Source organism: Poecile atricapillus, chromosome 2, assembly GCF_030490865.1.
Source record: "Poecile atricapillus isolate bPoeAtr1 chromosome 2, bPoeAtr1.hap1, whole genome shotgun sequence".
NCBI lineage: Eukaryota > Metazoa > Chordata > Aves > Passeriformes > Paridae > Poecile > Poecile atricapillus.
Genome location: NC_081250.1, coordinates 2557913 through 2583415, shown reverse-complemented (window position 1 = coordinate 2583415; position 25503 = coordinate 2557913). Strand labels below are relative to the sequence as shown.

Below are 25503 nucleotides of genomic sequence, written 5' to 3'. Positions count from 1 at the left end.
CTGTCATTCAACATAGCACAGCAGGAACAGAGGTGAGGAACAGCTCCTGAGAGGGAGGAAGCTGTGGATTTATAGAAGAGGATGAGCTGAAAAACTGAATGCAACAGAGCCTGAGATTGAAAACCCACCAGAGGACACTTCATCTTCTAATTATTGATGAGAGATTATTCCAGGCTGTGCTGGACAGGGTTTGGAGCAGCCTGGGATAGTGAGAGGTGTCCCTACAGGAGGTGGAATAAGTTGAGATGTAAGATCCCTTCCAACCCAAACCATTCTGGGATATAACCAAGTGACTTCTCTTGGCTCTGAAATCCATCTACATCCCTCAAACCAACATTTCTCAGCAAAGTTAAAGCTGTGTGCTATCATAAATGCTTTCTGAAAGTCAGAATGTCCCCACAGCTCCTTCAGTCATGACCTACCCGAGGCACAAGGATATGGGAATTCTCTACCACAAGCAACAGCAGAAACCACTTTTTTATTATTTTTTTTCTTTCCCCATTTATCTAAATTCCCTACTTCTGCAAACCAACGCTCTTTAATTAAATATTTAACTAACTAACCTGATTCATCAGCTCCAGATCATCCAGTCTCCTCAGCAAGTGGAAGGAGTTGGTACTGTGGAAACGCAGATTTTATTTTTTACATGGCACTATTACTCAAATCAGAGCAGCACAACTGAATTTCACGGCTTCACAAAGCCCAGCCTGTCACACAAATGTGGATTTAAAACACTTTTGATTAATATAATTTAAAAATCAACGTAAAACACTGGATGTTATCAGACTCATTTGGGAAGAACACATTTCCCTGTGCCTGTTTTCCAAAGCATCTCCACTGGCCAGCTGCCAGCACAGTCCCACTAAAATAGTTGCATTTATTCCACCACAGGTGTTTTGGAACAAGTATCAAAGCAACCAAGCTGCAGTGAAATAAAAGCAGAGATGCCTGTCAGGGAAGGGATGTTTCTCTCATGATCTGCTCTGGAAATCCCCTCCTCTCTGGAAAAAGAGGAGAAAAAAGGAGGTTTCTTGGCAGTGTCTCCAAAACTCATTTATAAAACACGTGTCCAAACAGCAACAACAACAGGAACCTGCTCAGAAGGGCTGATTTGGGATATTTGACGTGTACAGGGTCAGCTGAAGATGGAAACGCCTCAAAATTACATCTTTAGATTATACAAAGCTCTGTGGATATTTTTATAACTTCTCCACCAATGAAAAACAATCAATTATTTTTTCTGCCTGCCACCAGAAAAGAAAAAAAAAAAGCTTTTAAATTTTAAACTCTAAAGCAAGAAACTTTTTCTTGTCAAGGTTTAGAACATCACACAACTCCAGAGGACAAACCAGCCAAATTCTGTTGTTACCTGAGCAGTTCTTGACTTGTGCTTCTGATCTCTGCCAACAATTTATTTTGAGAAAAAGTGCCAAATTCATCCCAATTCCCCCCCACAACATCCCTTAAAGTCCTTTCAAGTCTGCCCTTTACTCCCAACTACCCGAAGCAAATCTGAATTTTCTGGGTGATCCAAGAGATCCCTCATCCCCAAGTCCAAGAACTGCCCAAACTTCCCCTTCTTGCAGAGAATTAAGACAATAAAAGCAGCCACAAAAATCACGAAGGATTTTAATTTCTGTCATGAACACACAACAGGTCTTTCCAAGGCAGAGTTACCAAACTGAAATTCAGCAGCTGAGAAAACAGTGTGAGTTGATGTAAATAAGCCTTTGCTATTTATTAGGGACATCCACACAACACAGGTGATTATTTAAATAAAAGGAATCAAACCACGTACATAGAAAATACCAGAAAATTACACTGGCCATGATTTATTACAGAATTCTCCTAGGTCTGAAGACTCTCACACATGAAACACAAACCCAATCGACACAGGTGGATATAACAAGGCATCCTGGTGTTCCACAATAACAAAAATAAAATAAAATGAAAGGAAAAGCAGATGAAATTCCCAAGTTAAGGTGCACCAACACCCTGTGGCATCAGAGTACATGTGTGAAGGGGAATTTTAAGGATGTTACACAAGAGGTAGAAGTAAGATTTTTGCAGCGTTCAAACATCCACAGTTGTTTTACAGAAACACTTAAATAAGCCTAAATTGATTAATGATTAAGAATCTTGCATAATCAACAATTTGCTTTTTTAAAGCTAAGTTATAATTTCACATATTTCTGCTGGGCTCAACTAAAATCTCCTTCAGTAATATTTCACTAGCAGTGTAAAATGGGATATTTTAAGGAAATGAGTTTGACCAACACACACATAAATTATACACTTCAGACACCAAACAGTAATATTAAAATATAGATGCTATTCATCTTTAGATATCTGTCATAAAAAATAAAAGGAAACTTATTTTTCCCATCTCTATCTTGGAAACAGCCTAATTCTGTGAAAAAACTACGCTCATTAAGTTACTACTGTGCATAAACAAGTTGTGTTTTATTCAGTAAAAAACATAAAGCAATCTTTGTCTGGCAATGATTTTTACTTTGATTTATTCTCTAACCAGTGCTTTTTTTTTTTTTTTAATACTCTATATGCAAATATTTACCTTTTTAAAGCTCATTTGGCAACAAGCAAAGAGGATTTAGAACTCCAGTTCCTCAATTTGTTTCAAAGTTGCTCCTAACCCAATATATTTTCAATCTCTAACAGCACAGACATGTACATTAAACACATTATTCTGCACCTTTGATTACAGTATTGCTAATGAAGAAAAATAAGGACCTTCCATTCTATATCACTGATAAATTCGCTTGGCAAAGTTATTATTTTATTTTAGAAAATTACAAAGCAGTTCTCTACCAGAAAAAAAAAAAAAAATTGATAAAAAATCAGACATCTCAAGTGCTACAAACCAAAGAAAAAATAAAGTGCTGGTGACTGCCATGGATGAACTGCACAGGGAATAAATCAAGGTCTCAGCATGGTTAAGGCTCTATTTCCCTCCAAGCAGAACAGGAGAAAAGGAGGTGTGAAAATTCCCAGAAACAGCCCCAGTTTCTGCAGCAGATACATTCCTCAGCTTGAAGAGAAAGCAAAATTATCCCAGCTAATTCCAAGGATCCTTAAAAAAAGAGGCTGGGAACTCATCCCTCCAGAGATAAATGATTTATCATTAACATTTAATGATAAATGTTCAAGGTGAACGCTGAGCTTGTGGTTAACGAGCTCCTGAGCTCAAGGTAAAGCAACAAAGCCAAATCCAGACAGAAATCTCTTAAAAAGCTGTGCCTTCAGTGGGAACAGAACCACACTCAGCTCTTCAGCAGCCTAATTATTCCAAAATAATAATTAAAATACATATTCCACAGTCAACTGCCCTCATATTGACTGATGTGAAGGGCTCCCTGCTCCTGGCTCAATCTATGAACACTAAACAATCAAGAACCCAAAGTTCTTCCACCTTTAACGACTCCATTGGGAAAAATAAATAAATCTGTAGCAGACTGTGGCTGTAAAGAATTGAACATTTAGTTCTGCAGCTAAAATCACATACTCTGCCACAGAAATAAAGATATAAAGAACAAAATCCCCAAAAACTGTGCTTTGGGCTGGTGCCACTATGAAGTATTTGCCAAAATTGCAGCTCTCAATCAAAGAATAGGAAAAAAAATAAAAAAAAATAAAATTCCAATATCCAGCTACCAGAGCAGGTAAAAATAGATTTTTTTTAAAAAATAAGCATATAGGCTTAAGGTCTGTTTGTTGCATAATTTTTACAGTATTTAAACAGAAAAAAAATCCAGCTTCCTGCAGAATCAGAGCTATGACTTCATGGTGACTTAGTGAAGCAGAAGCCAACTCTGCCCAAAATCTCAGCAGCTGCACCCTGACAGCATCCAATGGGGAAAAGAATCTTGATTCAAGAGAGGATTCCTGGTCCCTCGACCCTTCCTGACCATGGAAACCAAAAGAATAAGCCTCTCCACTGGAATTTGGGCTCCTGGAGGCTCCTTCCTTCTTGAAGCTCCCTTTTCCTCCTTTATATCCCCCCAAAAAAGGGTTGCAGATCAAAGACAATCCCAGGAAGTTGTGCTGGTGGTCACCTCTGGAAAAGTGCCCAGGAGTTTTCCACAAAAACCTGGGGGATCCTCACACTTCTCTGAAAAAAAGAAATAACCTCAACAAAGCCTCTCACTCACGTAATCCCCACCTTAAACCTTTCCCTCCAAGAAAAACAACCAGGAATAACCATAAAAGACTTATTGTGAACTACAGCAGCAGTCCTAAGGGAAATAATTTCCAAATTTCACATGCCCAGGAATGTGAAACAAAAAAGAGACAAAAAAATAAATAAATAAAACAAATAAACAAAACAAGAAGAAATGGCAAAACAGAAAAGAAGACAAAAATATTGGTGGGGTGGTAAATGCCAGCAGCAAAGAAAAATATTCAGTTTGGAAAGGATAAAATCCAATAGCAGCAGTTTGTGAACGAAATGTCACCCACTCCTGAAAAGGCCACAAGCACCACGAACTTAAATAACCTTCCCTGCATGCTGCTCTAATGGAAATAACAAATTAATACCCATTTTTAGTTTATATAAATAGCATCAGAGCAACTTCACTGCCAGAGGGACCCTGTGGATACAGAAAAACAGGGATATAAAACCTATAACCAGAAAAAAAAAAAAGAATGAAGAGTTCTTTCCCTGCTGTTGGCCTCCCTTCTGGGAATTAAAAAGGTTGAATCACCAAAAACCTCCAGTTATTTACACAGAAATAATTGTAATTCTTAAGTCTGTGTTGTGCTGGACTACCAATCTGTGATTTTAAAGCATTAAAGATTCACTACCAACCCTCAAAAAGCACCTGATAATAATCCTGACTCAAAAAGGGACAACTGAGTATTGATTTCAGCTGGAGCAATCCCTGCCACCAGGACTGGCTACAACTCTGCCACCTTCTTCATCTCACCCCCAAAATTTAAAAAGTATAAATCAAAACAGGGAAAAAACACCCCATTAAATCTCAAGAAAGCTGAGTGGAGGGGTAGAAGTGGGGAAAAAAGGGAATAAACTGAATTTTACCTGACTGCTTCTCAAAATGGGGAGGGAAAGGGGAATTTGTTTTTTTCTCTCCAGAAATCAAACCTCACTCCAAATCAAAACCACCTCTTTGGCTTAAGTGTGACCCAAAACCTCAATTCTGCTTTCCCTGAAGTCAGTAAAATGTGAATACAATTAGTCCCTAAAGCCACAAGCATCGTACTTGTGCTTATTCACACCAAAAAAAAACAGTGCAAGACTTGCAGAATTTGTACCTTGTTGCCAAATTAAACACAAGGCAGCAAAAATTATGACAGAGCTGCTGCAGCTCCAGGTGTTATTTTACAAAATAAAGTGGGTTTAATAAAGTGTTACACAAAATAAAGTGGGGTTTTTTCCCTTAAAATGCAAAAGAATTTGTAATAAAACAAGAGAAGCAGAGCAGAAATTAAGAACTGAAGACAAAACTCATTGTAGGTCTGATACTGTCCATAACAAACTCATTTAAATAAAAGGGCACTAAAAAAACAATAAAAATAAATCATTTTTGTTTGAAGAGCTGGAGTTTTTGTGAAGAAAAAAGAACGAGGCAAAGTGAAACAGGAGCATTTGTGGGGCATGACAAGGAGCACCTGACCCGGGCACATGATCCAGGGGGACATTCCAGAGGCACAGAGCTCCTTAAAGAACCCAAACCTGGATGATCTCGTCTGTGCAATTAACATAATTAACAATGTGTGTTGATTACAGTCACGTGCAGCCACGTGTAACCCTTTAAAATGCATTTTTAAACTGAAATCAGAACCAGAAGAGACCACACAGCTTTTTAACACTCTGGAAAAGTGAGGCTGTTAAAGGCACATTAACTATGAACTAATTAAGATCATTAATTAACAGATGAGCAGTACTATAAGAACCAATTATACCCTAAACCACTACAAAACAGTCCTGGTTCTGTAAACAGAAAAAACCCCAAGATTCAGACTCTCAAATTCTGATTTCCTGTCAGTACAGCAATGGTAAATTAATTTTAATTTGGGTAATTACACCTCCAAATCACCCACAAACTGAAATACTGCAAACTCCCCTTTTAAACTGTGGAGCACAATCAGTTTCACAAATGCAGACTGACCCTTCTTAAATCAGTTTGTGCAAATAAATTGCATGTGCACACAGAGAAAACACTAAAATAACTCTGGTATCTGTTTGTTAAGGCTGAAAATAATCTGTTAAGTGAAATTCACTTTCTTTAGGGGAAAAAACATAATTTTGCTGTAGTAAGAATCTAATTTCTATCTACTTTAGCTTTTAAACTTGGTGGATTGCAATGAGGCCTGGGTAAATTTTAGCTACAAATTTCCACGCCCCAACAGAGTTAAGGGTGGCACTACTGAGACAAAATCTGCTCTAGAAACATCCACAGATCCAGAACTACACAACTGCATTTGGAACACTTTTGCAAGTACAAATATATATGGGAACAGTTCTATAATTACCCACAAAAATGTCAAATTTGACACTGAACACCACATGATATAAAAATCTTCATTTTTGTCCTTCAAATTTTGCTTATATCCCCAACTTAATTCACTTTTAACCCAAGAACTGCTCTCCAAAGCTGTTCATTAATATCCTGACACTCAATAACCTTAATTATTAGTACATGCTAGGAGATTGTGTAATAGTAAGACAGTTGTTAAACCATTAAAATATTCCTAAATGCCCTAAGATCACACCTTGAGTTAATGATTCTTTACTAATTTTCACCTTGAACAACCACACTCTGATTGTCTAAGCCATACAGTGGAGACTAATTAACAGCAATTAAATATATGAAACCTTCCACACCAAAAAAATGATCAGTGAAACAGCTTTGGTAACCTAGTACTTAGTTTTGTGTAAATATTTTGCAAACATCCCTTTCCCAAAAAAATCCCTATATACCACGTGTATATTTATATAATACTATACAGAGTTCCTGAGTAAATCCTTAAATCTGATTATTCGGAAGATTTGGCAAAATATTTAACTTCCTATTACTAAAATAGATTTTTAAATAAACATTCAATGGAGACATTAAAATAAATATGGAATGTGTCTGAGAAAAATTATAGTACCATGAACATATATTAATAACAAATAATAGTTACTTTAATTAAGTGCATTCTATGTTATATTGTTACTGGTTTTCAACCCACTGAGGAACCAATAAACCTAATTTCTAATCCTGAGCGAGTTTTCTACCACCTGCTAATGTGCATTTCCATGCAGTTCACACTGCAAAGCTACAAAATCCACTTTTTGAGTGGAAAAACCAAAGCGGGCAATTCAATGGAAAAAGCTCGGTTTACAGCGGTTTTGCTGGAAAACTGAACTGGCAGCACAACTGCTGAAGCCTGTCACACAACCAGCACTGAACACTGATTATTCCTGCCAAACTGAGGGAAAATCTGTCACCAAAAGCCACCACCACAGCAGCATGGATTGCTCCCAACACAGTGAAAACTATTCAGTGATCGCTTTGGCTCTGGAAAGAACTACACGTGGTGCAAAAAATAAAAATAAACAAACCCTGAACGATTATTGAGGACCTTTAAATGTGCTAAATTGTCTCACTGAGCAAAAGAAAAGGAGAATTAAGCTCTACCATGCTCTGGTTGCTCAGGTCCTGATGGGACTCAGAGCTTTGGGTGGAGGAAATGCTCAGCTCTCGTTCAGCTCCTCGGAACCTCGAAATTCTCAGCAGCAGAAAAACTGCACTGACACCACCACAAGCTGTGTCTCTCCACACCAGAATTCCAGTACCACAACTGCACTGAGCAGGCACCTTAATTAACCCTTTTTACTTCCTGACATCCTATGAAATCCACCTCTCCCGGTGCTGGGCAGGACCTGAGCCCTTCCCTCCCCATCCTCAGCTTTCCTTTTATCATCTGCGCTTATTCCAAAATCTTCGCCGCTTCCTCAGCTTTTTCACTTCCTCTGCTTTTGTGCTCCACGCTGCTCTTCTCCTGGGTGCTTGTGCTTGAAGGACAAAGCTCTTGCAGTGTCCCTTGAAGGAGAAGCTGCTGATTTTGGGGTCTGGCTGGAGGGGATTTTGGCAGAGTCCCCTGAAGCGCGCACCAGAGCGCGGTGCGGGCCCTGCGTGTGGCACCAGCCAGGGCTCGCAGGGCAGCTGCCAGGGCCAGCACATCTGCAACAGGAAAAACACATCAGTGGACAAGCCTGGAAATGTTATCAATTTATATATTTTCTTTTTCTAAAATTGCATAAATTTGTTCAACTCACAGCCTGGAGCAAATCGTGCTCAAGGAGCAGCTGGAGCTGCACCATTAATGACAGCTACAACATCTCACGTGAATTGTCAGTGCAAGAAGGGTCCAAAATGCTGCAAAAGGGTCCAAAATGCTGCAAAAGGGTCCAAAATGCTGCAAAAGGGTCCAAAATGCTGCAAAAGGGTCCAAAATGCTGCAAAAGGGTCCAAAATGCTGCAAAAGGGTCCAAAATGCTGCAAAAGGGTCCAAAATGCTGGTGGACACTGGGCAAACTGGTCTGCTGAGGCTGCAAGCAGTTTTTTGATTTTGCAGGAAGAAAGGAGCACTGATTTTTGGATGGGTGAGTAAAAGCACAAAGATCTGGTCGAATACAGAGATGAAATCTTAAAGCAGCTCCACAGGGGATTTGTTTGCAACTATGAATCCTGCAAGGCCAGGGATTGCAAACCTGCACATTTCCAGCCAAAACTGCTGATACTACAACCCTTCAGACACAGATTGGTGATGAAATCTGGGATTGAGCTGCTCCTTCACTTCTCTGGGAATTCAGGAAGGGAGGGGATCTCCCCAAAACCTGTGACTCAGCAGGAGGGACCAGGACCTGATGATTCCACAACTCCTTGTAACTGATGATTGAGCTGTATGTTGGCAATATTTGGATGCTGTATTGGCATTAAATCTAATCATAACCATCCACTTAACCACTGTCCTACTTCTCCTGCCTGGCCAAGAACCTTCCTTCTACTCTTCCTGACTCCCACTTGGAGTTGAAGTCACATGGAAGTTTTAGGAGTCATTTTAAAATTCAGTTTGCATGTAGGACTATTGTTTTAAGGGCATGACACTTTACATTCATTTTGTATTTTAATTTTTGGCACCTGAATTGCAAAAGCAAAACATTTTGGTTCTCTTTCCATCTTATCTTTCCCCCACAAGAGCTATTCCACAGCCAAAGGAACCTCCCTGCCCACTTCAGCAGTAAGGAGTCACAGGGATTTTCTCAAGAGAAGTAATATAATCCTTAACCCCAAATCATAAATTGCCACGTTTAGTGCTGCTACAGGTTATTCTGGCTTTACTTCAACAGCATTTGGGAAACATGGAATGTCATTCCTGGTGGGTTTGTGATTTAGGTAAGATAGACAATTGATTTGCACAAAACTAGCAATTCTGTTATTATTTTATAAGCTGAAGAGAAAAACTTTAGCCATATCAGGAAATAATTCTACTTGCTTAAAAAACGAGCACATTTTTGCTTTAGGACAACCACTTATGGCTATATAATGTCACTGAGGAGTTTTTACAGTTGTCACCTAGTCAAGAGGAAAAAATTTCAAAGTTTTTAAACTAGTAAACGGAAAATAACAAAAAAACCCAATAGAACTCAAAGTAATTTAAAGTCTTAAAAAGCAACAAGAGAGTATTTGCAAATTTTCTTTTGCCAAGGTGACAAGAATTGCTGTGCATTGCAAATTTACATTTTTAGTGGAACATATTCAGAACTTAATCCCTGAAAAAGCTTTGAGGGCTCCAGGAACAGGCAGCACTACCTTTCTCGTTGTTATAGCGTGACACCCCATGACTCTGGGGGTTTGCAGCATTCCCAATCTCATCCTTCCGACGTGCCTGGGTCACCTGAATGGCTTCCAGGTGAAGCTCCAAGGTCCTGGAGATGTTCCTGTGCACGGGAGCACCACAAAGCCTCTCCATTCTTCCTATCAGCACCAGCACCTGGCAGAAAACACCAAAAATCACTGAGCACTGGTTGATAAACAAACAAATCCTGAAGGAACTGCAGGAACTGCAGCTCCACCAGGCCTACCCTGGCTCGCTCGCGGGACTGGTCGACGATCAGGCGATCCACGCGGGATGGGTTCGCAGGGAGTCGGGACATGGGGAAGGTGCTGGAGCTGGAGATGTGCTGCCCTGGGAAGTGTCTTGCAAGGTCAGCCTCAGTCTGAAAAGGAAATGATTTGTCAGTGTGAGTGCTTGAAATTAGTACAATGGCATCAATCTGGTTTTTGGCGCTGTTTGGAATTTTCGAGTGGATTAGCAGTGAGCGCCCTAGCAACTTCTGTCTGCCTTGACAGAAAAACATTCCCAAATATCCCAGAATGGTTTGGCTTGGAAGGGACCTTAAAGCTCATCTCATTCCACCCCTTACCACGGGCAGGGACACCTCCCACTGTCCCAGGCTGCTCCAAACCCTGTCTAACCTGGCCTGGGACACTTCCAGGGATCCAGGGGCAGCCACAGCTGCTCTGGGCACCCTGTGCCAGGGTCCCACCACCCTCACAGCAAAAATTTCTTCCCAAATCTAATCTAACCCTGCCCTCTTCTGGTTTAAAGTCATTCCCCTTGACCTATCACTACATGGCCTTGCCAAAAGCCTCCTCCAGCTTCCTCGCAGGAATATTTCTCTAATTCAGCTCTCCCTCAGAGTTCAACACCTCTCACTGCTTCTCTCAAATGTCACATGTTATGGTTATTAAACAAACAGAACCAGGGGATAGCAGCAGCATAAATCACATCTCAAGTGCATCAGGATGAAACCACATTTAACACAAACTGGTACCACCTCTTTAACAGAGAAAATCTTTAACACAACAGCCAAACTTCTGCTGAGAAGTGGCTCAGCCAGTGTCTAACACAGACAGTGACTAAACATCACCAAAACTATTTTTGGATAGGAAATTCTTACACATGGAGTAAAAAAGACACAGCTAGCAGTAGATTCCTTATGTCCTTCCTCCTCCAGGGTACCATGGATGTAGGAGAGAGGAGTCAGGTGCTGCACTGCCATTCAAGGCAAGGCTAATTCCACATTCCCACTGTGTGTATTTGTACTGAATTTGAGAGGAAGTCCTTCTCTTATTGCTTTACTTCCACATTATTTAGTCCCTGCCCTGGTCCAACATGGATAACAAGAGCTGACTCCACCTGTACTCATCATCTGAGGAGCCCAAAAAGCATCCAGAAAATAAAAGGACAGAGAAAGGGTCATGGATTCTTATAATGACACCAGAATTACCTAAGAATTACAGCTAATAAGCAATTAACTAAATTACATGCACATTTAATATTGCATACAATTCCTAACTTGTGAAAATGCTTTAAGTGTGAGATCCCTGGAAAAGTGGGGTTTATGATAAGCTGTGACCCCAAAGCTGCAATGAACAGGTTTCAGAGAGCTGAAAGTGATCAGACAAGGTGGAGAGAATTAAATCAAATCCCAGGGGGAGTTTCCATCTTCTTGCAGTCATCCCCTCCTGAGGAATGTGGTTTGGCTGCAGGAATGGCAGCCAGGCTATGGCAGCTGGCTTGGAGGACTGAGAACAGTTTATATTCTGTAACCACAGAACGCCCTGAGCAACCCAGAGCAGCTCACTGGGATAAAACTGGATCACTTGGAATGGACCCGATCAAAGGGTCAATAAAGCCCCTTTGATTAATAAGTACGAGGATAAACAACCCTCCTTTAATGAAGAAATAAAAAGCAGGAGACAAAAACTGTGACTTGGTCTTTGTAAATTACTTAATTGTCCCAAATCCTGCCTGAGAACAGGAAACACTGGAGCAAGAATCATCCCTTTCTCACTTCCAGAGAATTCCTGGAAGGCCAGACAGGCAGAGAGGAGTCTTGTTTAAAGGCATCCATTGGAGAGCAGCACAGGCACTTCCATTCACAATTCCAAAAGTCCATTAGCAAGGTCCCACAGCTGATGATGGAAAGCAAAAGGTGTTTCCCAGATCTGTTTGCTCAGACACCTTTTTCCAATGACCAGGAGGTTTCTCACACGTGGAAGCAGCCAAGGACTGGGTGCATAATTAGAACCAGGGGTTATGGACAATTCATTTTCTGAGACCTGGCACGGAATTCAGGGATTTGACTCCTCTTAGGAACGCTCTTCCTGCTTCTTTAGAGCACAGAGCTTTCATTCCCAAGTGCAATACCCTCATTATCAGCGAGATCCTTCCCTGCCAACAGTTCTGGGAATGAGCCTGAGGCAGGAAAGTGACCGTAATGAGAAGAGCATAAGCTGAAATTTCCTTTGGGAACAAACAAAACACTGTAGGTTTTCTCTACAGACAAATGGAGGGTGCCCAGGATTAGTTACTTCATTTTCTTTTTTACTAAAGCCAGAGATTTACTACAACAAGGAAGAAAAAAAAAAAAAAAAAGAGAAAGCTGTGGCTGTATCACTGACAGTAAAAACCCAAACCAACAAAAATAACCCCAAAATAACCCAAACCAACCATAAAAAAACAAAACAAAACAAAAGACCAAAAACCCCCAACAAAGAAGAAACACCATAAAACTTTCTCTCTTAAAACCAGCCAAGTCTTTATCAGGAATCATCACCAACTGTGTTTTACCTTCTTCCTCTCCTTCTCCAGAGCTCTCCACTGCTCGTAGCACTCCTCCAGTCGGACGTGGAGCTCGTTAGCGGGGCCACTGCGGCTCCTGGGAGCTCTGTACTTGTTAAATGGGGTTGGAAAGGCAAAGCAGGGGGCAGGGATTTCCCCAGAGAAGATGTCACTGATGAAGGGACTCAAGGGGTTAAAGTCATCGCAGTGAAAAAGATCAACAAGGTCCGAGAATGGAAACGGTGGTGGAGGGAAATTAAAATTATTTCCTGATGAGAGCAGTTGGTGATTAAACGGAGGGAAGCTGGGATTTTGTTTAAAATCAGACATGAATGGGAAAGAAGGAAGCAGAGAAGGATTGATGAAATCTGACAAGCTGCCACCATTCTGCTCGTGCTTTTTTGGAAACGCGTCAAAGGGCTGGCGGTTTGGAGCTGCAGATCCCAAATGAGGGATCCAATTCGTTCTACCTCTTCTGTCATCTTTATTGCCACTTTCCTGGCTCTGCCTTTTTGGGAACCTGTGGTATTTCTCAGCAGGGTCTCCACCTGCAGCTTTCTGCTGCACGAACCAGTCGGGCGAAAAACGAACCGGGAATTTGCGGCGCCTCCCCTCTTTACTCATCCCGGCATCCTCCTGCGATCTTCCAACGGATCTCACCTGCTTCTGGCTCTCTGAGACGAAATGAGGAACCCCCAAATGACTGGGAATTCCATTGGATGTTTGTAACCTCCCATCTTTCCTGGGAGGGAGGGCGGGAAGGAGCTGGGGGTAGTAGGAGGGCTGTGTGAAAGGCTGGTGGGTGGGAGAGCCCCCTGACATGGTGGAAACCCCTGATGAGGACTGGGGGCTCGTGGCCATTTGTTTTCCACATGGAATTTCAGATGCAGCTGCCAGGCTTTTCCCATCCAGCCACGCACACCCCTGGTACGAGGAATAACTCCCGTTTTGCACAGCATTTTTCACAGGTAAATCATATCCAGCTACATGAGAACTTTCCTTAGGGCCCATATTCACTTTACACTCATTATTATTATTATTAAAAGCATCCCCCAAAGTAAAGCCACGATGGCCATTTTGCACATGGCTTTCCTGGGGTTTTCTGCCTGTTCCTCCAGAAAAATTATTTTCCTTAGTGGGTTGATTGAAGAAATGAAGTGATGGATGGACAGGTGACTGCAGTTTGTGAGCAGCTGTGAAGTTTTCACATCTTTTAGAGAACAGCTGGCTGTCCTGGGATACTTTATCCCAAGAGTTATCACCAGGCTGATTGGAAAGATCAGGGGAATACTTAATTTGTCCTTGAGCATAATTTTTCAGAGCTTTTCCTCTTGCTCTTTCGTTTTTCCAAAGCTCCTTCTGCACGCTGGGGCTTTCCTTCATCCTGTTCTGAGGAGAAAAAGGGCTAAAACTGGAGCCACATTTTTCATAGGCTCCATTTAACCTCCCGTGGTCGTAAGTGCACAGATGCTGGTTCCAGCTCCCACTTGGGAAGGAAAACCCTTCCTGGGGAGCTGTGGTGCTGTTCTGCCAAGAGGAATTCTCAGGGTAAGCGTTCGTTGGGGCGTTGCTGGGATGAGCACGGGGAGAGAGCCAAGACTCGAGGAGCTGAAGGTCTCCCAGACCTCTGTGCAGCATCTCCACATCAGGAGGCTCCTGCAGGGGTTCCTGATGGCAGCTGGTGCCCAGCAAGCCGGGGAAATCCTTGTTTTGGACACAGTGCTGAGCTGGGAGCCCTGGGAACTCCCCATTGCTGCCCAGATCAGGTGCCCAGAGAGGGGGAAACAATCTGGATAGAGAATTCCTGAAAGAGAGTTAAACAATCCTCCCATCAGGATTTAAAACATTTCTCACTTTAAAACAATTCACACAAAACAATTCACACAATGGTTATTCCCCAGCTTTACATTATTGACCAGCCATGCACAGCTCTCCTCAAAAACAGGAGGAATATTCCCACAGCAGCTGAAATGCTCTGTGAAATCCCATCACCCAACTGTTTATCTGATGCACTTTCAGAACTGCAGAGTTTATTTGGATTTATTTTTATTTAATTGGATTTATTTATATTTAATCTCAGATTCAGTGGAATCCAAGATTAAATATCTCAGATTCCACTGTAGTCAGTCAGCTCCCTACCAGTCAGAATTAATTATCATCTTTATTTCCTCCTCAAATTCTGTAAAGGTGATGGAAAACTTCAAAAAAATTTGCATTTTTAACAGTTCAGTTTTGGGTTTTTGTGGGTTTTTTTACTGGCAAGTGAAGACTCCTCCACATTTTAAGGGGATTTAAAAGGCTGTCATTACTCAACTCTGAAATAATTAAAAATGTGTATCATATCTGTGTGACAATGGGCATAAAAACCAGCACACAAATGACAAGAACTCTCAGAACAAACTTACCAATCTGTAGCTTGTTCTGGCTTGTTTGGCTCCTCTAAAATGCTTGACACCAACCCAAACATATCAGGCCCATTGCCAGAGTAATTAAGATTTATTTGTGTCCTGAAAAATGAAATAAATAAACAACAAAGTAAAACTTTTAAGTAAGTATTTTTCTCCTAAACAAAACAGGCAAGAAGAAGAGAATCAAACCTTGATTTTAGCAGCATTTTCTAGTTGTTCTGAATTAAATGTATCCTGAGCATCCCTCTACAGAAATCTCTTCCTGCATTTGTGAATTCTATAGTCCAAGTGAAGTAGAATTATTTTCCTTTTTGCTTCACCAGAGACTTTCCAAGCACCAAAAATTTTTCTTTCTTTCCAAGAAACAAAACTGTTTCATGGACATTCCTTCAAACCTTGACTGTCTTGTTTAGAGCATAAATAGGATCAATATTCTCAAAGTCTGGAGCATTCTAATTTATCTGCTGCCAAATAATTCAAAACCTATTATGTTAATCCCAGAAAATAATTTATTTACTTAAGTTGGAGCACTTTTTAATGCCCTTTTGGGGTTTTAGTAAGTATTTTCTTGGTCAAGTTAGTTTCTCACTCAAGTTAGTTAGTTTCTCACTCAAGTCAGTTAGTTCCTCACTCAATAAAAGAACTCACTTAGTAAAAGAACTAACTAACTATCTCTGGTAAATACCCAAGGTTTTCCACAAGTTTTAAACAAACCTAATTTTTACTTCAGGTGCAAGATTAGATTTTTATCGAGTTGCTCATAATGACTCCTGACTCTTCCTCACAAGTTAATTAAAACAATGCTGTTAAAGATTTCCTTCCCTCCATCCTCGTTGTTTTGCTCCAATAAACTTCCCTCCCCACCTTGTTCTGATTCCTTTCAGTGTCCCTGAAGATCTCAGAGTTTTCCCTGGTGCCACCTTACCCAAACCACCTCAGCTGCCACTTCATTGCTCACTGACTCTGATGAACAGAGACAATAAAATGTGAGACAAACTCTTATTAAAAAAATCACCTTTTTAATCTCTTGCCACTGGGAAAATCAGTGAAAGTTACACCCTGCTGGCTTTTAAGACCTCACCAGTTTCACTTCTAACTCAGTCCCTGATTTACTCCATGACTGCTCAGTTTCCTCTCCAAGGGATCTGGATTTAATTTTGGATGCACTGAAGTGCAAAAACTCTTTTCAAAATGTTTTGTGAATGCAGAACTGATACTTGGTAACCAGATCTTTTCTGTGTCTTGGTCAAATCGCAATGTTTTTTCTTTTCCTATTGTTTTTTTTTAAGGAGACCTCAAGAAATTCTGAATATCTGCTGGCTCAGAATGGGTGTAGACATGGATTAACTCTAATTCCATAACTATTTTTTGTCTTTAAAGTTACCTTGCAATAATCTAAAGGCTGCTTTAAGAAAATACTTTAACTGGCAAATTGCCACTCCTTACTTAAAATTAACTCTTACAGTTGACACCAAAGCTGTGTGATCTTTTATTCGAAAATGAACATCACTCTGAGACTTCCCACTGGAACTAGCAAAAAAAAATAAGGTTTTTTGCAATATATCTTCCTTAACTATTAATTTTCAGCACCTTGTGAGCCAGTGGACTCTGCTTTCTCCCCACCTCAGATTTTGTCTTTCTTATTAAGCAAATGATAAAAAAAAAAAATGCAGTGAAGTATTAAAAATGCTCATTAAAAGAGCATTTTCTCATCAAGAGCTGCTGTGTCAGTCTCTATCACCCAATTCCCTCCAAAAAAGGCAATATTCTGTCACCACCACTCGGCTTTAAGATGGAAAAAAGAAAACCCCCACACATCTTTTCTTCAAAACCTCAGTAATAACCATTACAGAACAAAGAAAATCCGCTGAGTTTCCAGAAACTCTCCCAGAAAAAATACCCAAAATCCCCATTTGTTCTTTAGCACAAGAATTCCAGTGACCCAGAAGGCCTGAGGCCACAGCAGGAAGGCTGATACCTTTTCTTTGGGCACTCCTGGAAGGCAGTTTGGGATGCAAAATCCTCGGCACATCCCGGCCAGTCGCTGCACAGCCGGGAGGGCTCCGGAGGCGTGGGGGGACTGGGGACTGCTCCCAGTAACGGGGAGAAAAACTGAGTGTCCATGGTTGGCTTCCTGCTGTTTACCTGCATTGAACAGAGAAAGAAATATTTCCTTTTTAATATTACACATTCATCTAGTGAGCAGTAAAGGCAGCAAGGCAAAGCTTTGCTTTGATTTCCTGAAGTAAACAGATTTTTTGGGAATGCGTAACGTAGCCATGCCAAAAGGATAAAGTCTAAATCGTGTTCCCTCCTTTGCCTTATTAAGGCAAATTTAATAATGATTAATTCATAAAATTAATAAATTAACCCAAATCTGTCTTCTGAAAATAAATATGCAGGTAACAGAATTGACTTACTGCACAGTAATAGGAATTCTCCATAGGTTTCACATTTTAGGTGGTGGCGTGGCACGTTCAGAATTGCCTGCTCTGTGAGACTGGGAATGCACCTGTCCCAGGCAAACACATCCCCTCTGGAAAACAAGAGCCATCATCCCTGTTATAACCCCCAAAAACACAAAATATTCCAGTGAAGAGCCCCTGGGAAGAAGGGAGGAGTGCCTGGAAACTCCACAGAGCAAAATGTGGGTAAGAAAGAAAGCCAAGTACTGCTGCAGAAAGTAATATTACAAATAAATTATTTATTCGGAGGTTATTTATGCCAAGAAAGACTGGAGCAGATGATATATGAGGTCTCTTCCATCCTGGAATTCTCTGAATTTAATTTATCTTCTTTACTATTAATCCCTGGCCCAGTGAAAGCTGTCACAGACTCAGATCTCCCTTCCTGGGTATTTTCTGAAAAGGCGGGACAGAAATATTCTCTGGTCAGGTGTGTTCCCACCAAGAGCAGGACAGAACAACCCTGCAGAGAATGCTTTTGAACTTAAAAGGTTTACACAGTTTATCACTTGCTGTGAACGGATTTTGCACATCCAGACCAATCCCTATTAAATAACAGAATTAGAGGTACAAGGACCCCGTGGAGGCCACACAAATATCCTGTAAAATTCCATATAAATGCTGTCAGTATTTATGTCATTAAATGAGGCACAAGAAGAGCTCACACAGGGACATTCTGACCCTGCAGGGGAGGAGGAGGAGGGTGTGACCCACACTTTCTGCTCCAACTGACTCCTGAACAAACACAGGCATCCCTTAGGATCCAGCAAGGCCAAAATTCCACGAGAACTGAGCAGCAAGCCCATGGCAATGCCCAGCCCCTGGTGCTGCCTGGGCTTCCAGGAAGCAGCAGACAGAGAAAAACCTCCCTGCTCCTTGGCCAGCATAAAATACTTGTGCACAGATTAAAAATAGGATCTGTAACAAATGGATTTATGCTTTATTTTCAGAGCCATTAATCACTGCTGATGTTGAGTTGTGCAGGACAATGTGTCTAAAAGCCCAGGAGAAGAGGGACTTCGTGTACCCTAGATAAGGCTCAGTGCTTCCAAAACACTGGAGCCTGTTCTGCCACCCAGTCAAACATAAATTCTCTTCTGGGATTTACATAGGAACCTCTAACAAGTAGCAGGAAAAAAAAAAAAAAAAGGATGGAATCACTCAGAATCTCAAAGTTACAAATCAATTAATTAAATGCTGCTTTTGGGAAATAAAAGGGGGGGAAAACCTTTAATTAAAAAAAAACCAAACCTATAATTGAAAGAAATTATAACTCCTACTGTCTTCAGTAGGGCTTTGACTTTATTCCCCTGCATATCCTGGGAAAGCCATGGTCTTGATGAATTGCCTTCAAAAACAACAATAAAAAGCTACATCTAAAGCCCAGACAGGTCATTTGGACTAATTTTTTTCATTAAAACAGTGAAGGAGCAGTCAAAAAAAAGTATTTACTAAAACCACTCGCTATTTCCAAAAGCCTCACACATTTCTTTGTACCTAGATTCTCTTCCAAAGTTAGAGGAGAAATAGGTGAGCACAACTTCATTAGTAAAAATATTAAGATTTCCTGTATAAATATATATGAAATTAAACAGTATCAAAGCTCTTTGATATTGTTGTGGTATCTGTGACATGAAAAAAGAAGTGATTTAGACCAGACACTGAGAGAAAGCTGTTCCCTGTCAGGGTGGGGAGGCCCTGGCACAGATTCCAAGAGAAGCTGCCCCATCCCTGGAAGTGTCCCGGGCCAGGCTGGGGCAGCCTGGAATAGTGGAAGGTGTCCCTGCCCATGGCAGGGAGTGGAATAAATTATTTTTAAGGTCCCTTCCAAACTAAACTATTCTGGGATTCTGTGATCCGCAAAATCGGTGAAAGATGTGCCCGAGCCATTTTCCACACAGAGGCTTCTGCAGCTGGAAACAGAGACCTGCATCTTGTGAAAATCCTCCCTCTGCTGGGATTCCACAGCACTGGGAATACAGCAGGACACTCCCACGTTTTTCCTCATTACTGGAAGTGTTTTGTTCCCAGTGCTGTCCAGCAAAGCCCTGGAAGCAGTTCAAGACTTGTGGCTGTTATTGAGAGATGCCAGGAGCTGCTGGCAATGCACCCTCAGGCAGCCTGGAAGGAGTTTTAGGAATTTTTCATGAAGAATCCTAAATTATGCCAGGGTTATGAACATCTGGGGGACTGGAAGAGAATTATTTGGGTTGGGAAAGTACCTGCAACTTCCAGGGTGCTCCAAACCCCATCCAACCTGACCTTCCAAGGATTCCAGGGGCAGCCCCAGCTTCTCTGGGAATCTGTGCCAGGATTTCTTCCTCTTCAGAGATGAGAAGAGCTTCTGTATCATATTAGATTAAAAGTTCTCTGAAAAGATGTTTTATAAGCTGAAAAATAACATTATCACAGCTAAATATTGCTTCTTTGTACAATCAGAAGAAACCCCTTTCATTGACACAAAGTCCCACCTGACAGAGTTCTTGGTTTTCCAAAAAGGCATTAAAATTAGCCAAAAGGCTTTTTTACAAAAATTAGCCAAAAGGCTTTTTTTTCAGCCAGTTATCCTAAAGGATAACTGCAGGATTTGCCTGCTCCAGAGCACTGCAAGAACATCCCTGATAACAGTAAACAACAGCACTGCAGCGTTATCACATCCACACTGAGGGTATTCTGCTCTGATTTCTCAGCAGGATAAGTATTTCCTGTTTATTTCTTGGGTTTTGTTTCTTGGCAGGATAAAGCAAACACAAAAAAGCACTGATTTGGGGCATTTTTAAGACTTTTAATAACTCCCACCTGTGGATATCTTAATCTGTAGCACAGTGGGACTGCCTGACTCATTCAGGGTGCACTGCCAAGGATTCTCTGAAATCCACTGGGGAAAAAAAAAACAAGTGAAAAAAACCCCAGAAATCTCTAAATTGCTTTTTTGGGTTTCCCAGGAAATGAAGCAGCAGAAGAAAACAGGCAACAAGGACGTATAAAAAATCAAATTCAGGGGAGAAAATAGGTCAGTTATTCAGACCTCTTAGTCAGGGATAAAACCATAAAAATGGCAGATAACTGAAGATTTCCCTCTAAATACTGAACTCACAGCATCACAAAGACTTGTTGCAGCAGAAAAAGGAAATGTTCCTTTTCAGCAGCCAAAGAATCAAGAAACCTTTTTTTCCTGAGGAAAAGAAGCCAAGTTTGCCAGACCCCTCTTAGCTGGGTCAGAGGCATTTTCACAAAGCACCTTTTAAGGTGGGCTGTGTGTGGGAATAAATAACTAAAATAACAGTAATGAATAACATTAATATGTAGAAAAATCATGGCGGAAAAAATCATGAATTTATGAGGTCAAGATATGGGTTCTGTTGCCCAGTTACAACTAAGAATATTCACAGGTTCACAAGGCATTTGTTTATTTTGATTTAACCCAAGCATCTAAATACTGGCTATTAATTTCATACTAATGAATATTTTTGGGGGGTTTTTTGGGTCCATGGTAACTTCCAGCAGTTTTCCTTCAGGACTTTGTGGTGAGTCTGACAAAGACAAGAAGAACATGGGAGGATCTGCTGGATTTCCATGAGCAGAGGATCGCTCTCCTGCCCTGACACAAACAGAGAAAGCTGCTCCATCTGGGAGATATTCTCTCCAAATGCTGAGGTTTTTGTGTAATGTGGTTTATTCACTACAAAACAAACACCTCACATGCGTTTTTATTTCTGATTCCCCACAGAAATTCAGTTTTGGGCTCACCTGTGGCTGGCAATGCCCAGGGGTGGCACTTGGACCATGTCCTTGTTATCAGCAGCCAGGTTCTCTCCTCTGGAGTGAGCAGCATTGCGTGCAGGCAGGATCAGGCTCCTAAACACCAACTTCTCCTGTTGAAAAGCAATTAAAATAAAAAAAAAAAAAAAGCAGTTACCAGGTCTGTAAAAGCTGTATTTACAAATAAAACTAATTTCTAGCTCCTCCCACTCACAGCCCCAGGGCTCCTCCAGCCCAGCCGGCCCTAACACAAGGCAAGATGGGGAAATCCATCCTGCCAGGGAAGGGAATGGAGCTGGAAAGGGGCTGGAGAATTCCTGAGGGAGCTGGGAAAGGGGCTCAGCCTGGAGAAAAGAAGGCTCAGGGGGAATTTCTGGCTCTGCACAACTCCCTGACAGAAGGGGACAGCCAGGGGGGTCGGGCTCTGCTCCCAGGGAACAGGGACAGGAGGAGAGGGAACAGCCTCAGGCTGGGCCAGGGGAGGCGCAGGGTGAATTTTATGGGAAATTTCTCCCCTGAAAGGGTGGTCAGGCCTTGGAGCGGGGAAGTGGTGGAATCCACCACCATCACTGGTGGAATCACCACTGTTCAGAAGGTGTCTGAACATGGCACGTGGGGACAGGGCTGGACTCGACCATCTGAGAGCTCTTTTCCAAGCTGAACAACCCCACATTCCCAAAATCCAAGTGGAATGTTCCAATTCCAAAATCCTTCCCTGCGCTCTCTGCACACCCACTTTGACCTGTTCCAAGGGAGTGTCCAGCTGTGGCTGTCCCCTGCCACGTGTGTGACATCCCCAGGCCACAGCAGAACAACATCCCCAGCGAATCAATGCCCTACACAAACCTACAGCTTCATCTTCACTGCCACAAAGCTTTGACTGAGCAAAGCCCAGGGCAGCTTTTACAATTAGGATAAATTAGGGTAAATTTTGCAGCAGCCAAATTCATCCTAATTTTAATTTTTCCTAGCTTTTATCCTAATTTTTTATTCTCAAAACCTGACAGAGCAGCTGCTCCTGTCCTAAAGGAAGGAGATGATGTCAGGCTGTACCCACATCCCACTGTGGCTGATCTCCCCCAATCTGCAGCACTGAGGATTTGGCTGATCTGGGTTTTGCTACCAGGAATGGGATCCTGCCACATCAACCTTTTATCAGCTATTTTTCTGTCTAACAATACCCATTATTGATCTGGTTAATCATTACCTCAGGGACACAACCAACTTTAGAAATGGATTTCACAAAGCACTCATGGGATATCCCAAAGCCCAAATAACAACTCATTGATCTCTCTAAGCAGGAGCTACCTGAAATCATGGGAAACTCCCAAACTGATGCAGCTGCTGCGTTTGGGCTTCACAAGGCACACAGGAATCTGAGGGAAGCTTAAAATTTACACAGCTGCTCCAAACAGGTCTGAGTGCTGTCCCTGTGCTCCAGCCCCCTTCAGAAAAATGGGATTTTCTGTGCTCCCTGTCTGTGGCTCCTACAAACAGAAGCTTCTTGCACTACTGGTAAATAAACAGGGGATTTCAAACATTACCTTGGTATTTCAGGGAGATAACAGGGAAGGCCTGAAAATTTCCTCCTACAAGTTCCAGAATCGGGTGTCAAGTTTGGAGATCCGTATTTCTCTCTAGCACTTATTTTTTTTTTTTTTTCTTTTGGACTCATTTTATATTTAGGCCTATCTGCTTTACAAAGCCACTTGGCAGAAAGGTTTTGGGGATAAGAGATTCCAACCTGCTCCTCATTGCCACCCTTGAAACAAGGCAGTGATGCCTTTGTCAGGTACCTCTTCTTGAGCCTAAAATCCCCACTCAAACCCACAGAACATTTCTGCAACATTTATATCAAAACTTCCAATTCATAACCTCACCTTTCACTGACTGAAATCCTTGATTTAAAAAAAAAAAATAATTAGCCAGCAGAGAGTTTAGAAACAAAGCCCTGCCATTCATTTAAACTATTTCAAAAAGTTACTAATATTGTTTTTAATGAGAGATTTCATAGCTCTACACACTCCTCATTGTTGTCCAAAGCCACAAGTACTCTGAACATTCCAGTCACACAATTTCTAAGTATTCTGTATGCAAAAATGACTGAAACCCTTACTCTGAAGTTTCAGGTTTCATTTTTCTATGCAGGCTCCATGAAAATATAAGGGAATGTAATTCACCTTCACTTACAATTCCTGTCACGTGTCACACTCCATTATCTCCTGGTAGCCCCGGGAAACATAAGGGAATATTAAACAAATAGGTAACGAGTTTTTACTGGACTTCCACTCACTTTAAAGTCAAATAATCCAAAGGCACCTCAAGTGCCTGATTTGTAGATAATGTCCTGTGCTGTTAAACAGGATTATTGGTACTAATAACAAACCCTTTTGTTCAGGAATATAAAATTCCAGCTGGAGTTAAAAAATATTTCTCCCAATTCATTCTGACCTACCCAGTACAGTTTAAATTCCAATTAATCAAACTCTTTCCAAATAGATCTTAAAACACACAAAAGTGCTCCATTGCTGAATGGGGAAACCCCCACACTTTCTGAATTTACAAACTGGTGTAACATGTGGACAAATAAATAGATCTTTTTAAATCAGCTGCACAAGGATCAGGACACACTAAATATTACATAAAAAGTTTGTGTCTTAATTTCATTAGACTACTCAAATTAGATATAAAGCCACTTTTCCCACTTGACTTCCTCCTCACTTTGTGAGATTAAAGTACAAATCAATCAAACACCTAAACTGCTTCTAAAAAGAAACAGTCCAGTTTTTAATATTTTAATTACCTGGTTGTTAAGTTACTACACTTCTCAGGGGAGAGATGACAGCAAGCATTCCCAAGTTTCCTATTCACTTGGAGAAAGACTTTTAAAGAGAAAGACTTTTAAAGTCTCCTGCTAGGAGACTCTGGTGCTCAGCACCACGAGATGCTTGTTTGGAGAAATATGGGCTTTGTCAGGCACTTACACCAAAGAATCACTTGAAAGCACTGAGAAATCACTGAACACTATTAGGAAAGTAACTCACCACACTTTGCTTTAAACTAAACAACCTCAGCAAGCATTACAGAGCAGAAATCACTGTCCTGGGTGATTTTCCAGCTGTTCAAAGCACCAGCATCCTTCCGGACACCCTGAGTTATCCTTCGGACAGCCCGAGCATCCTTCTGGACACCCCCGGGTTATCCCTCCGGACACCCCCGGGTTATCCCTCCTGGAGGCGCAGAAACCTCACCCCGCAGCCAGAGCCAACTTCCACCGAGACCAACCTGCGCAGCTGTTGGTTCCCCCCGGCCATTCCCCGGCTGCTTTTCCTGCCCCCGGCGGAGCCCAGCGAGGAAGGAGCCGAGCCCGTCCCCGCCGGTGCCGCCGCTGCCCGTGCCCGCTCGCACCGCGGTTACCACACGCGCTCTGTTGCCAGGCTGTGGAAAAGCGTCTCCTCCACCCCCCTGGAGCCGCGGAGCGAGGGAAAAGCAGCGGGAGAAGCTCGGGCAAGCGGCGGGCTCGGGGCTGCGGGAGGGGAGCGGCCCCGGCGGGCAAAGCGCGACCCGCGAGTCCCCGAGCGCACAGGGGAGCAGCCGGGCTGCCCTCCCCATCCCCGATCCCACACGGGAGCAGCCGGGCTGCCCTCCCCATCCCCGATCCCACACGGGAGCAGCCGGGCTGCCCTCCCCATCCCCGATCCCACACGGGAGCAGCCGGGCTGCCCTCACCGATCCCACACGGGAGCAGCCGGGCTGCCCTCACCGATCCCACACGGGAGCAGCCGGGCTGCCCTTCCCGATCCCACACAGGAGCAGCCGGGCTGCCCTCCCCATCCCCGAGCCCACACGGGAGCAGCCGGGCTGCCCTCCCCATCCCCGAGCCCACACGGGAGCAGCCGGGCTGCCCTCCCCATCCCCGAGCCCACACGGGAACAGCCGGGCTGCCCTCCCCATCCCCGATCCCACACAGGAGCAGCCGGGCTGCCGTCCCCGCGGTGTCACCTCCCCCGGTTCCCTCACGGCCTCCCGAAGCGGCGGGCGGGGGGCCCGGCCCGAGCAGGGAGCGGGGCTGCAGAAAGGCCCCGCGGGACGAGGGACAACGCCGAGCTCACATTTCGCTGCTGTCGCTGCCCAGCCAGTCCCGGCCATGGAACTCTGATGTCACCGCGGGGCCAGGATGCGCGAGGACTCTGGGAATTGCAGTCTCCTCC

General features: G+C 42.6%; 1 protein-coding gene across 5 annotated transcripts; it reads right to left on the bottom strand.

The window, feature by feature from the left end:
• Window positions 1-1587: 1587 nt before the first annotated feature.
• LOC131576096 (meiosis-specific coiled-coil domain-containing protein MEIOC-like) lies at window positions 1588-25500 on the bottom strand. 5 transcript variants are annotated; one of them, XM_058832435.1, is made up of 11 exons: window positions 25295-25487; window positions 21281-21405; window positions 20330-20408; window positions 19753-19920; window positions 17486-17601; window positions 17044-17210; window positions 15063-15164; window positions 12667-14461; window positions 10112-10246; window positions 9840-10020; window positions 1588-8207 (listed from the first exon to the last, which is right to left on the bottom strand). In XM_058832435.1, the coding sequence occupies exons 5-11, from the start codon at window positions 17507-17509 to the stop codon at window positions 7954-7956; spliced, it is 2658 nt and encodes an 885-aa protein (XP_058688418.1). In that variant the 5' UTR covers window positions 17510-17601; window positions 19753-19920; window positions 20330-20408; window positions 21281-21405; window positions 25295-25487; the 3' UTR covers window positions 1588-7953. The 5 variants fall into 5 exon arrangements, with proteins under 5 accessions (XP_058688418.1, XP_058688416.1, XP_058688415.1 ...); XM_058832433.1 differs by lacking the exon at window positions 20330-20408 and having other exon boundaries at window positions 25405-25500; XM_058832432.1 differs by lacking the exon at window positions 20330-20408.
• Between the last annotated feature and the right edge of the window lie 3 nt (window positions 25501-25503).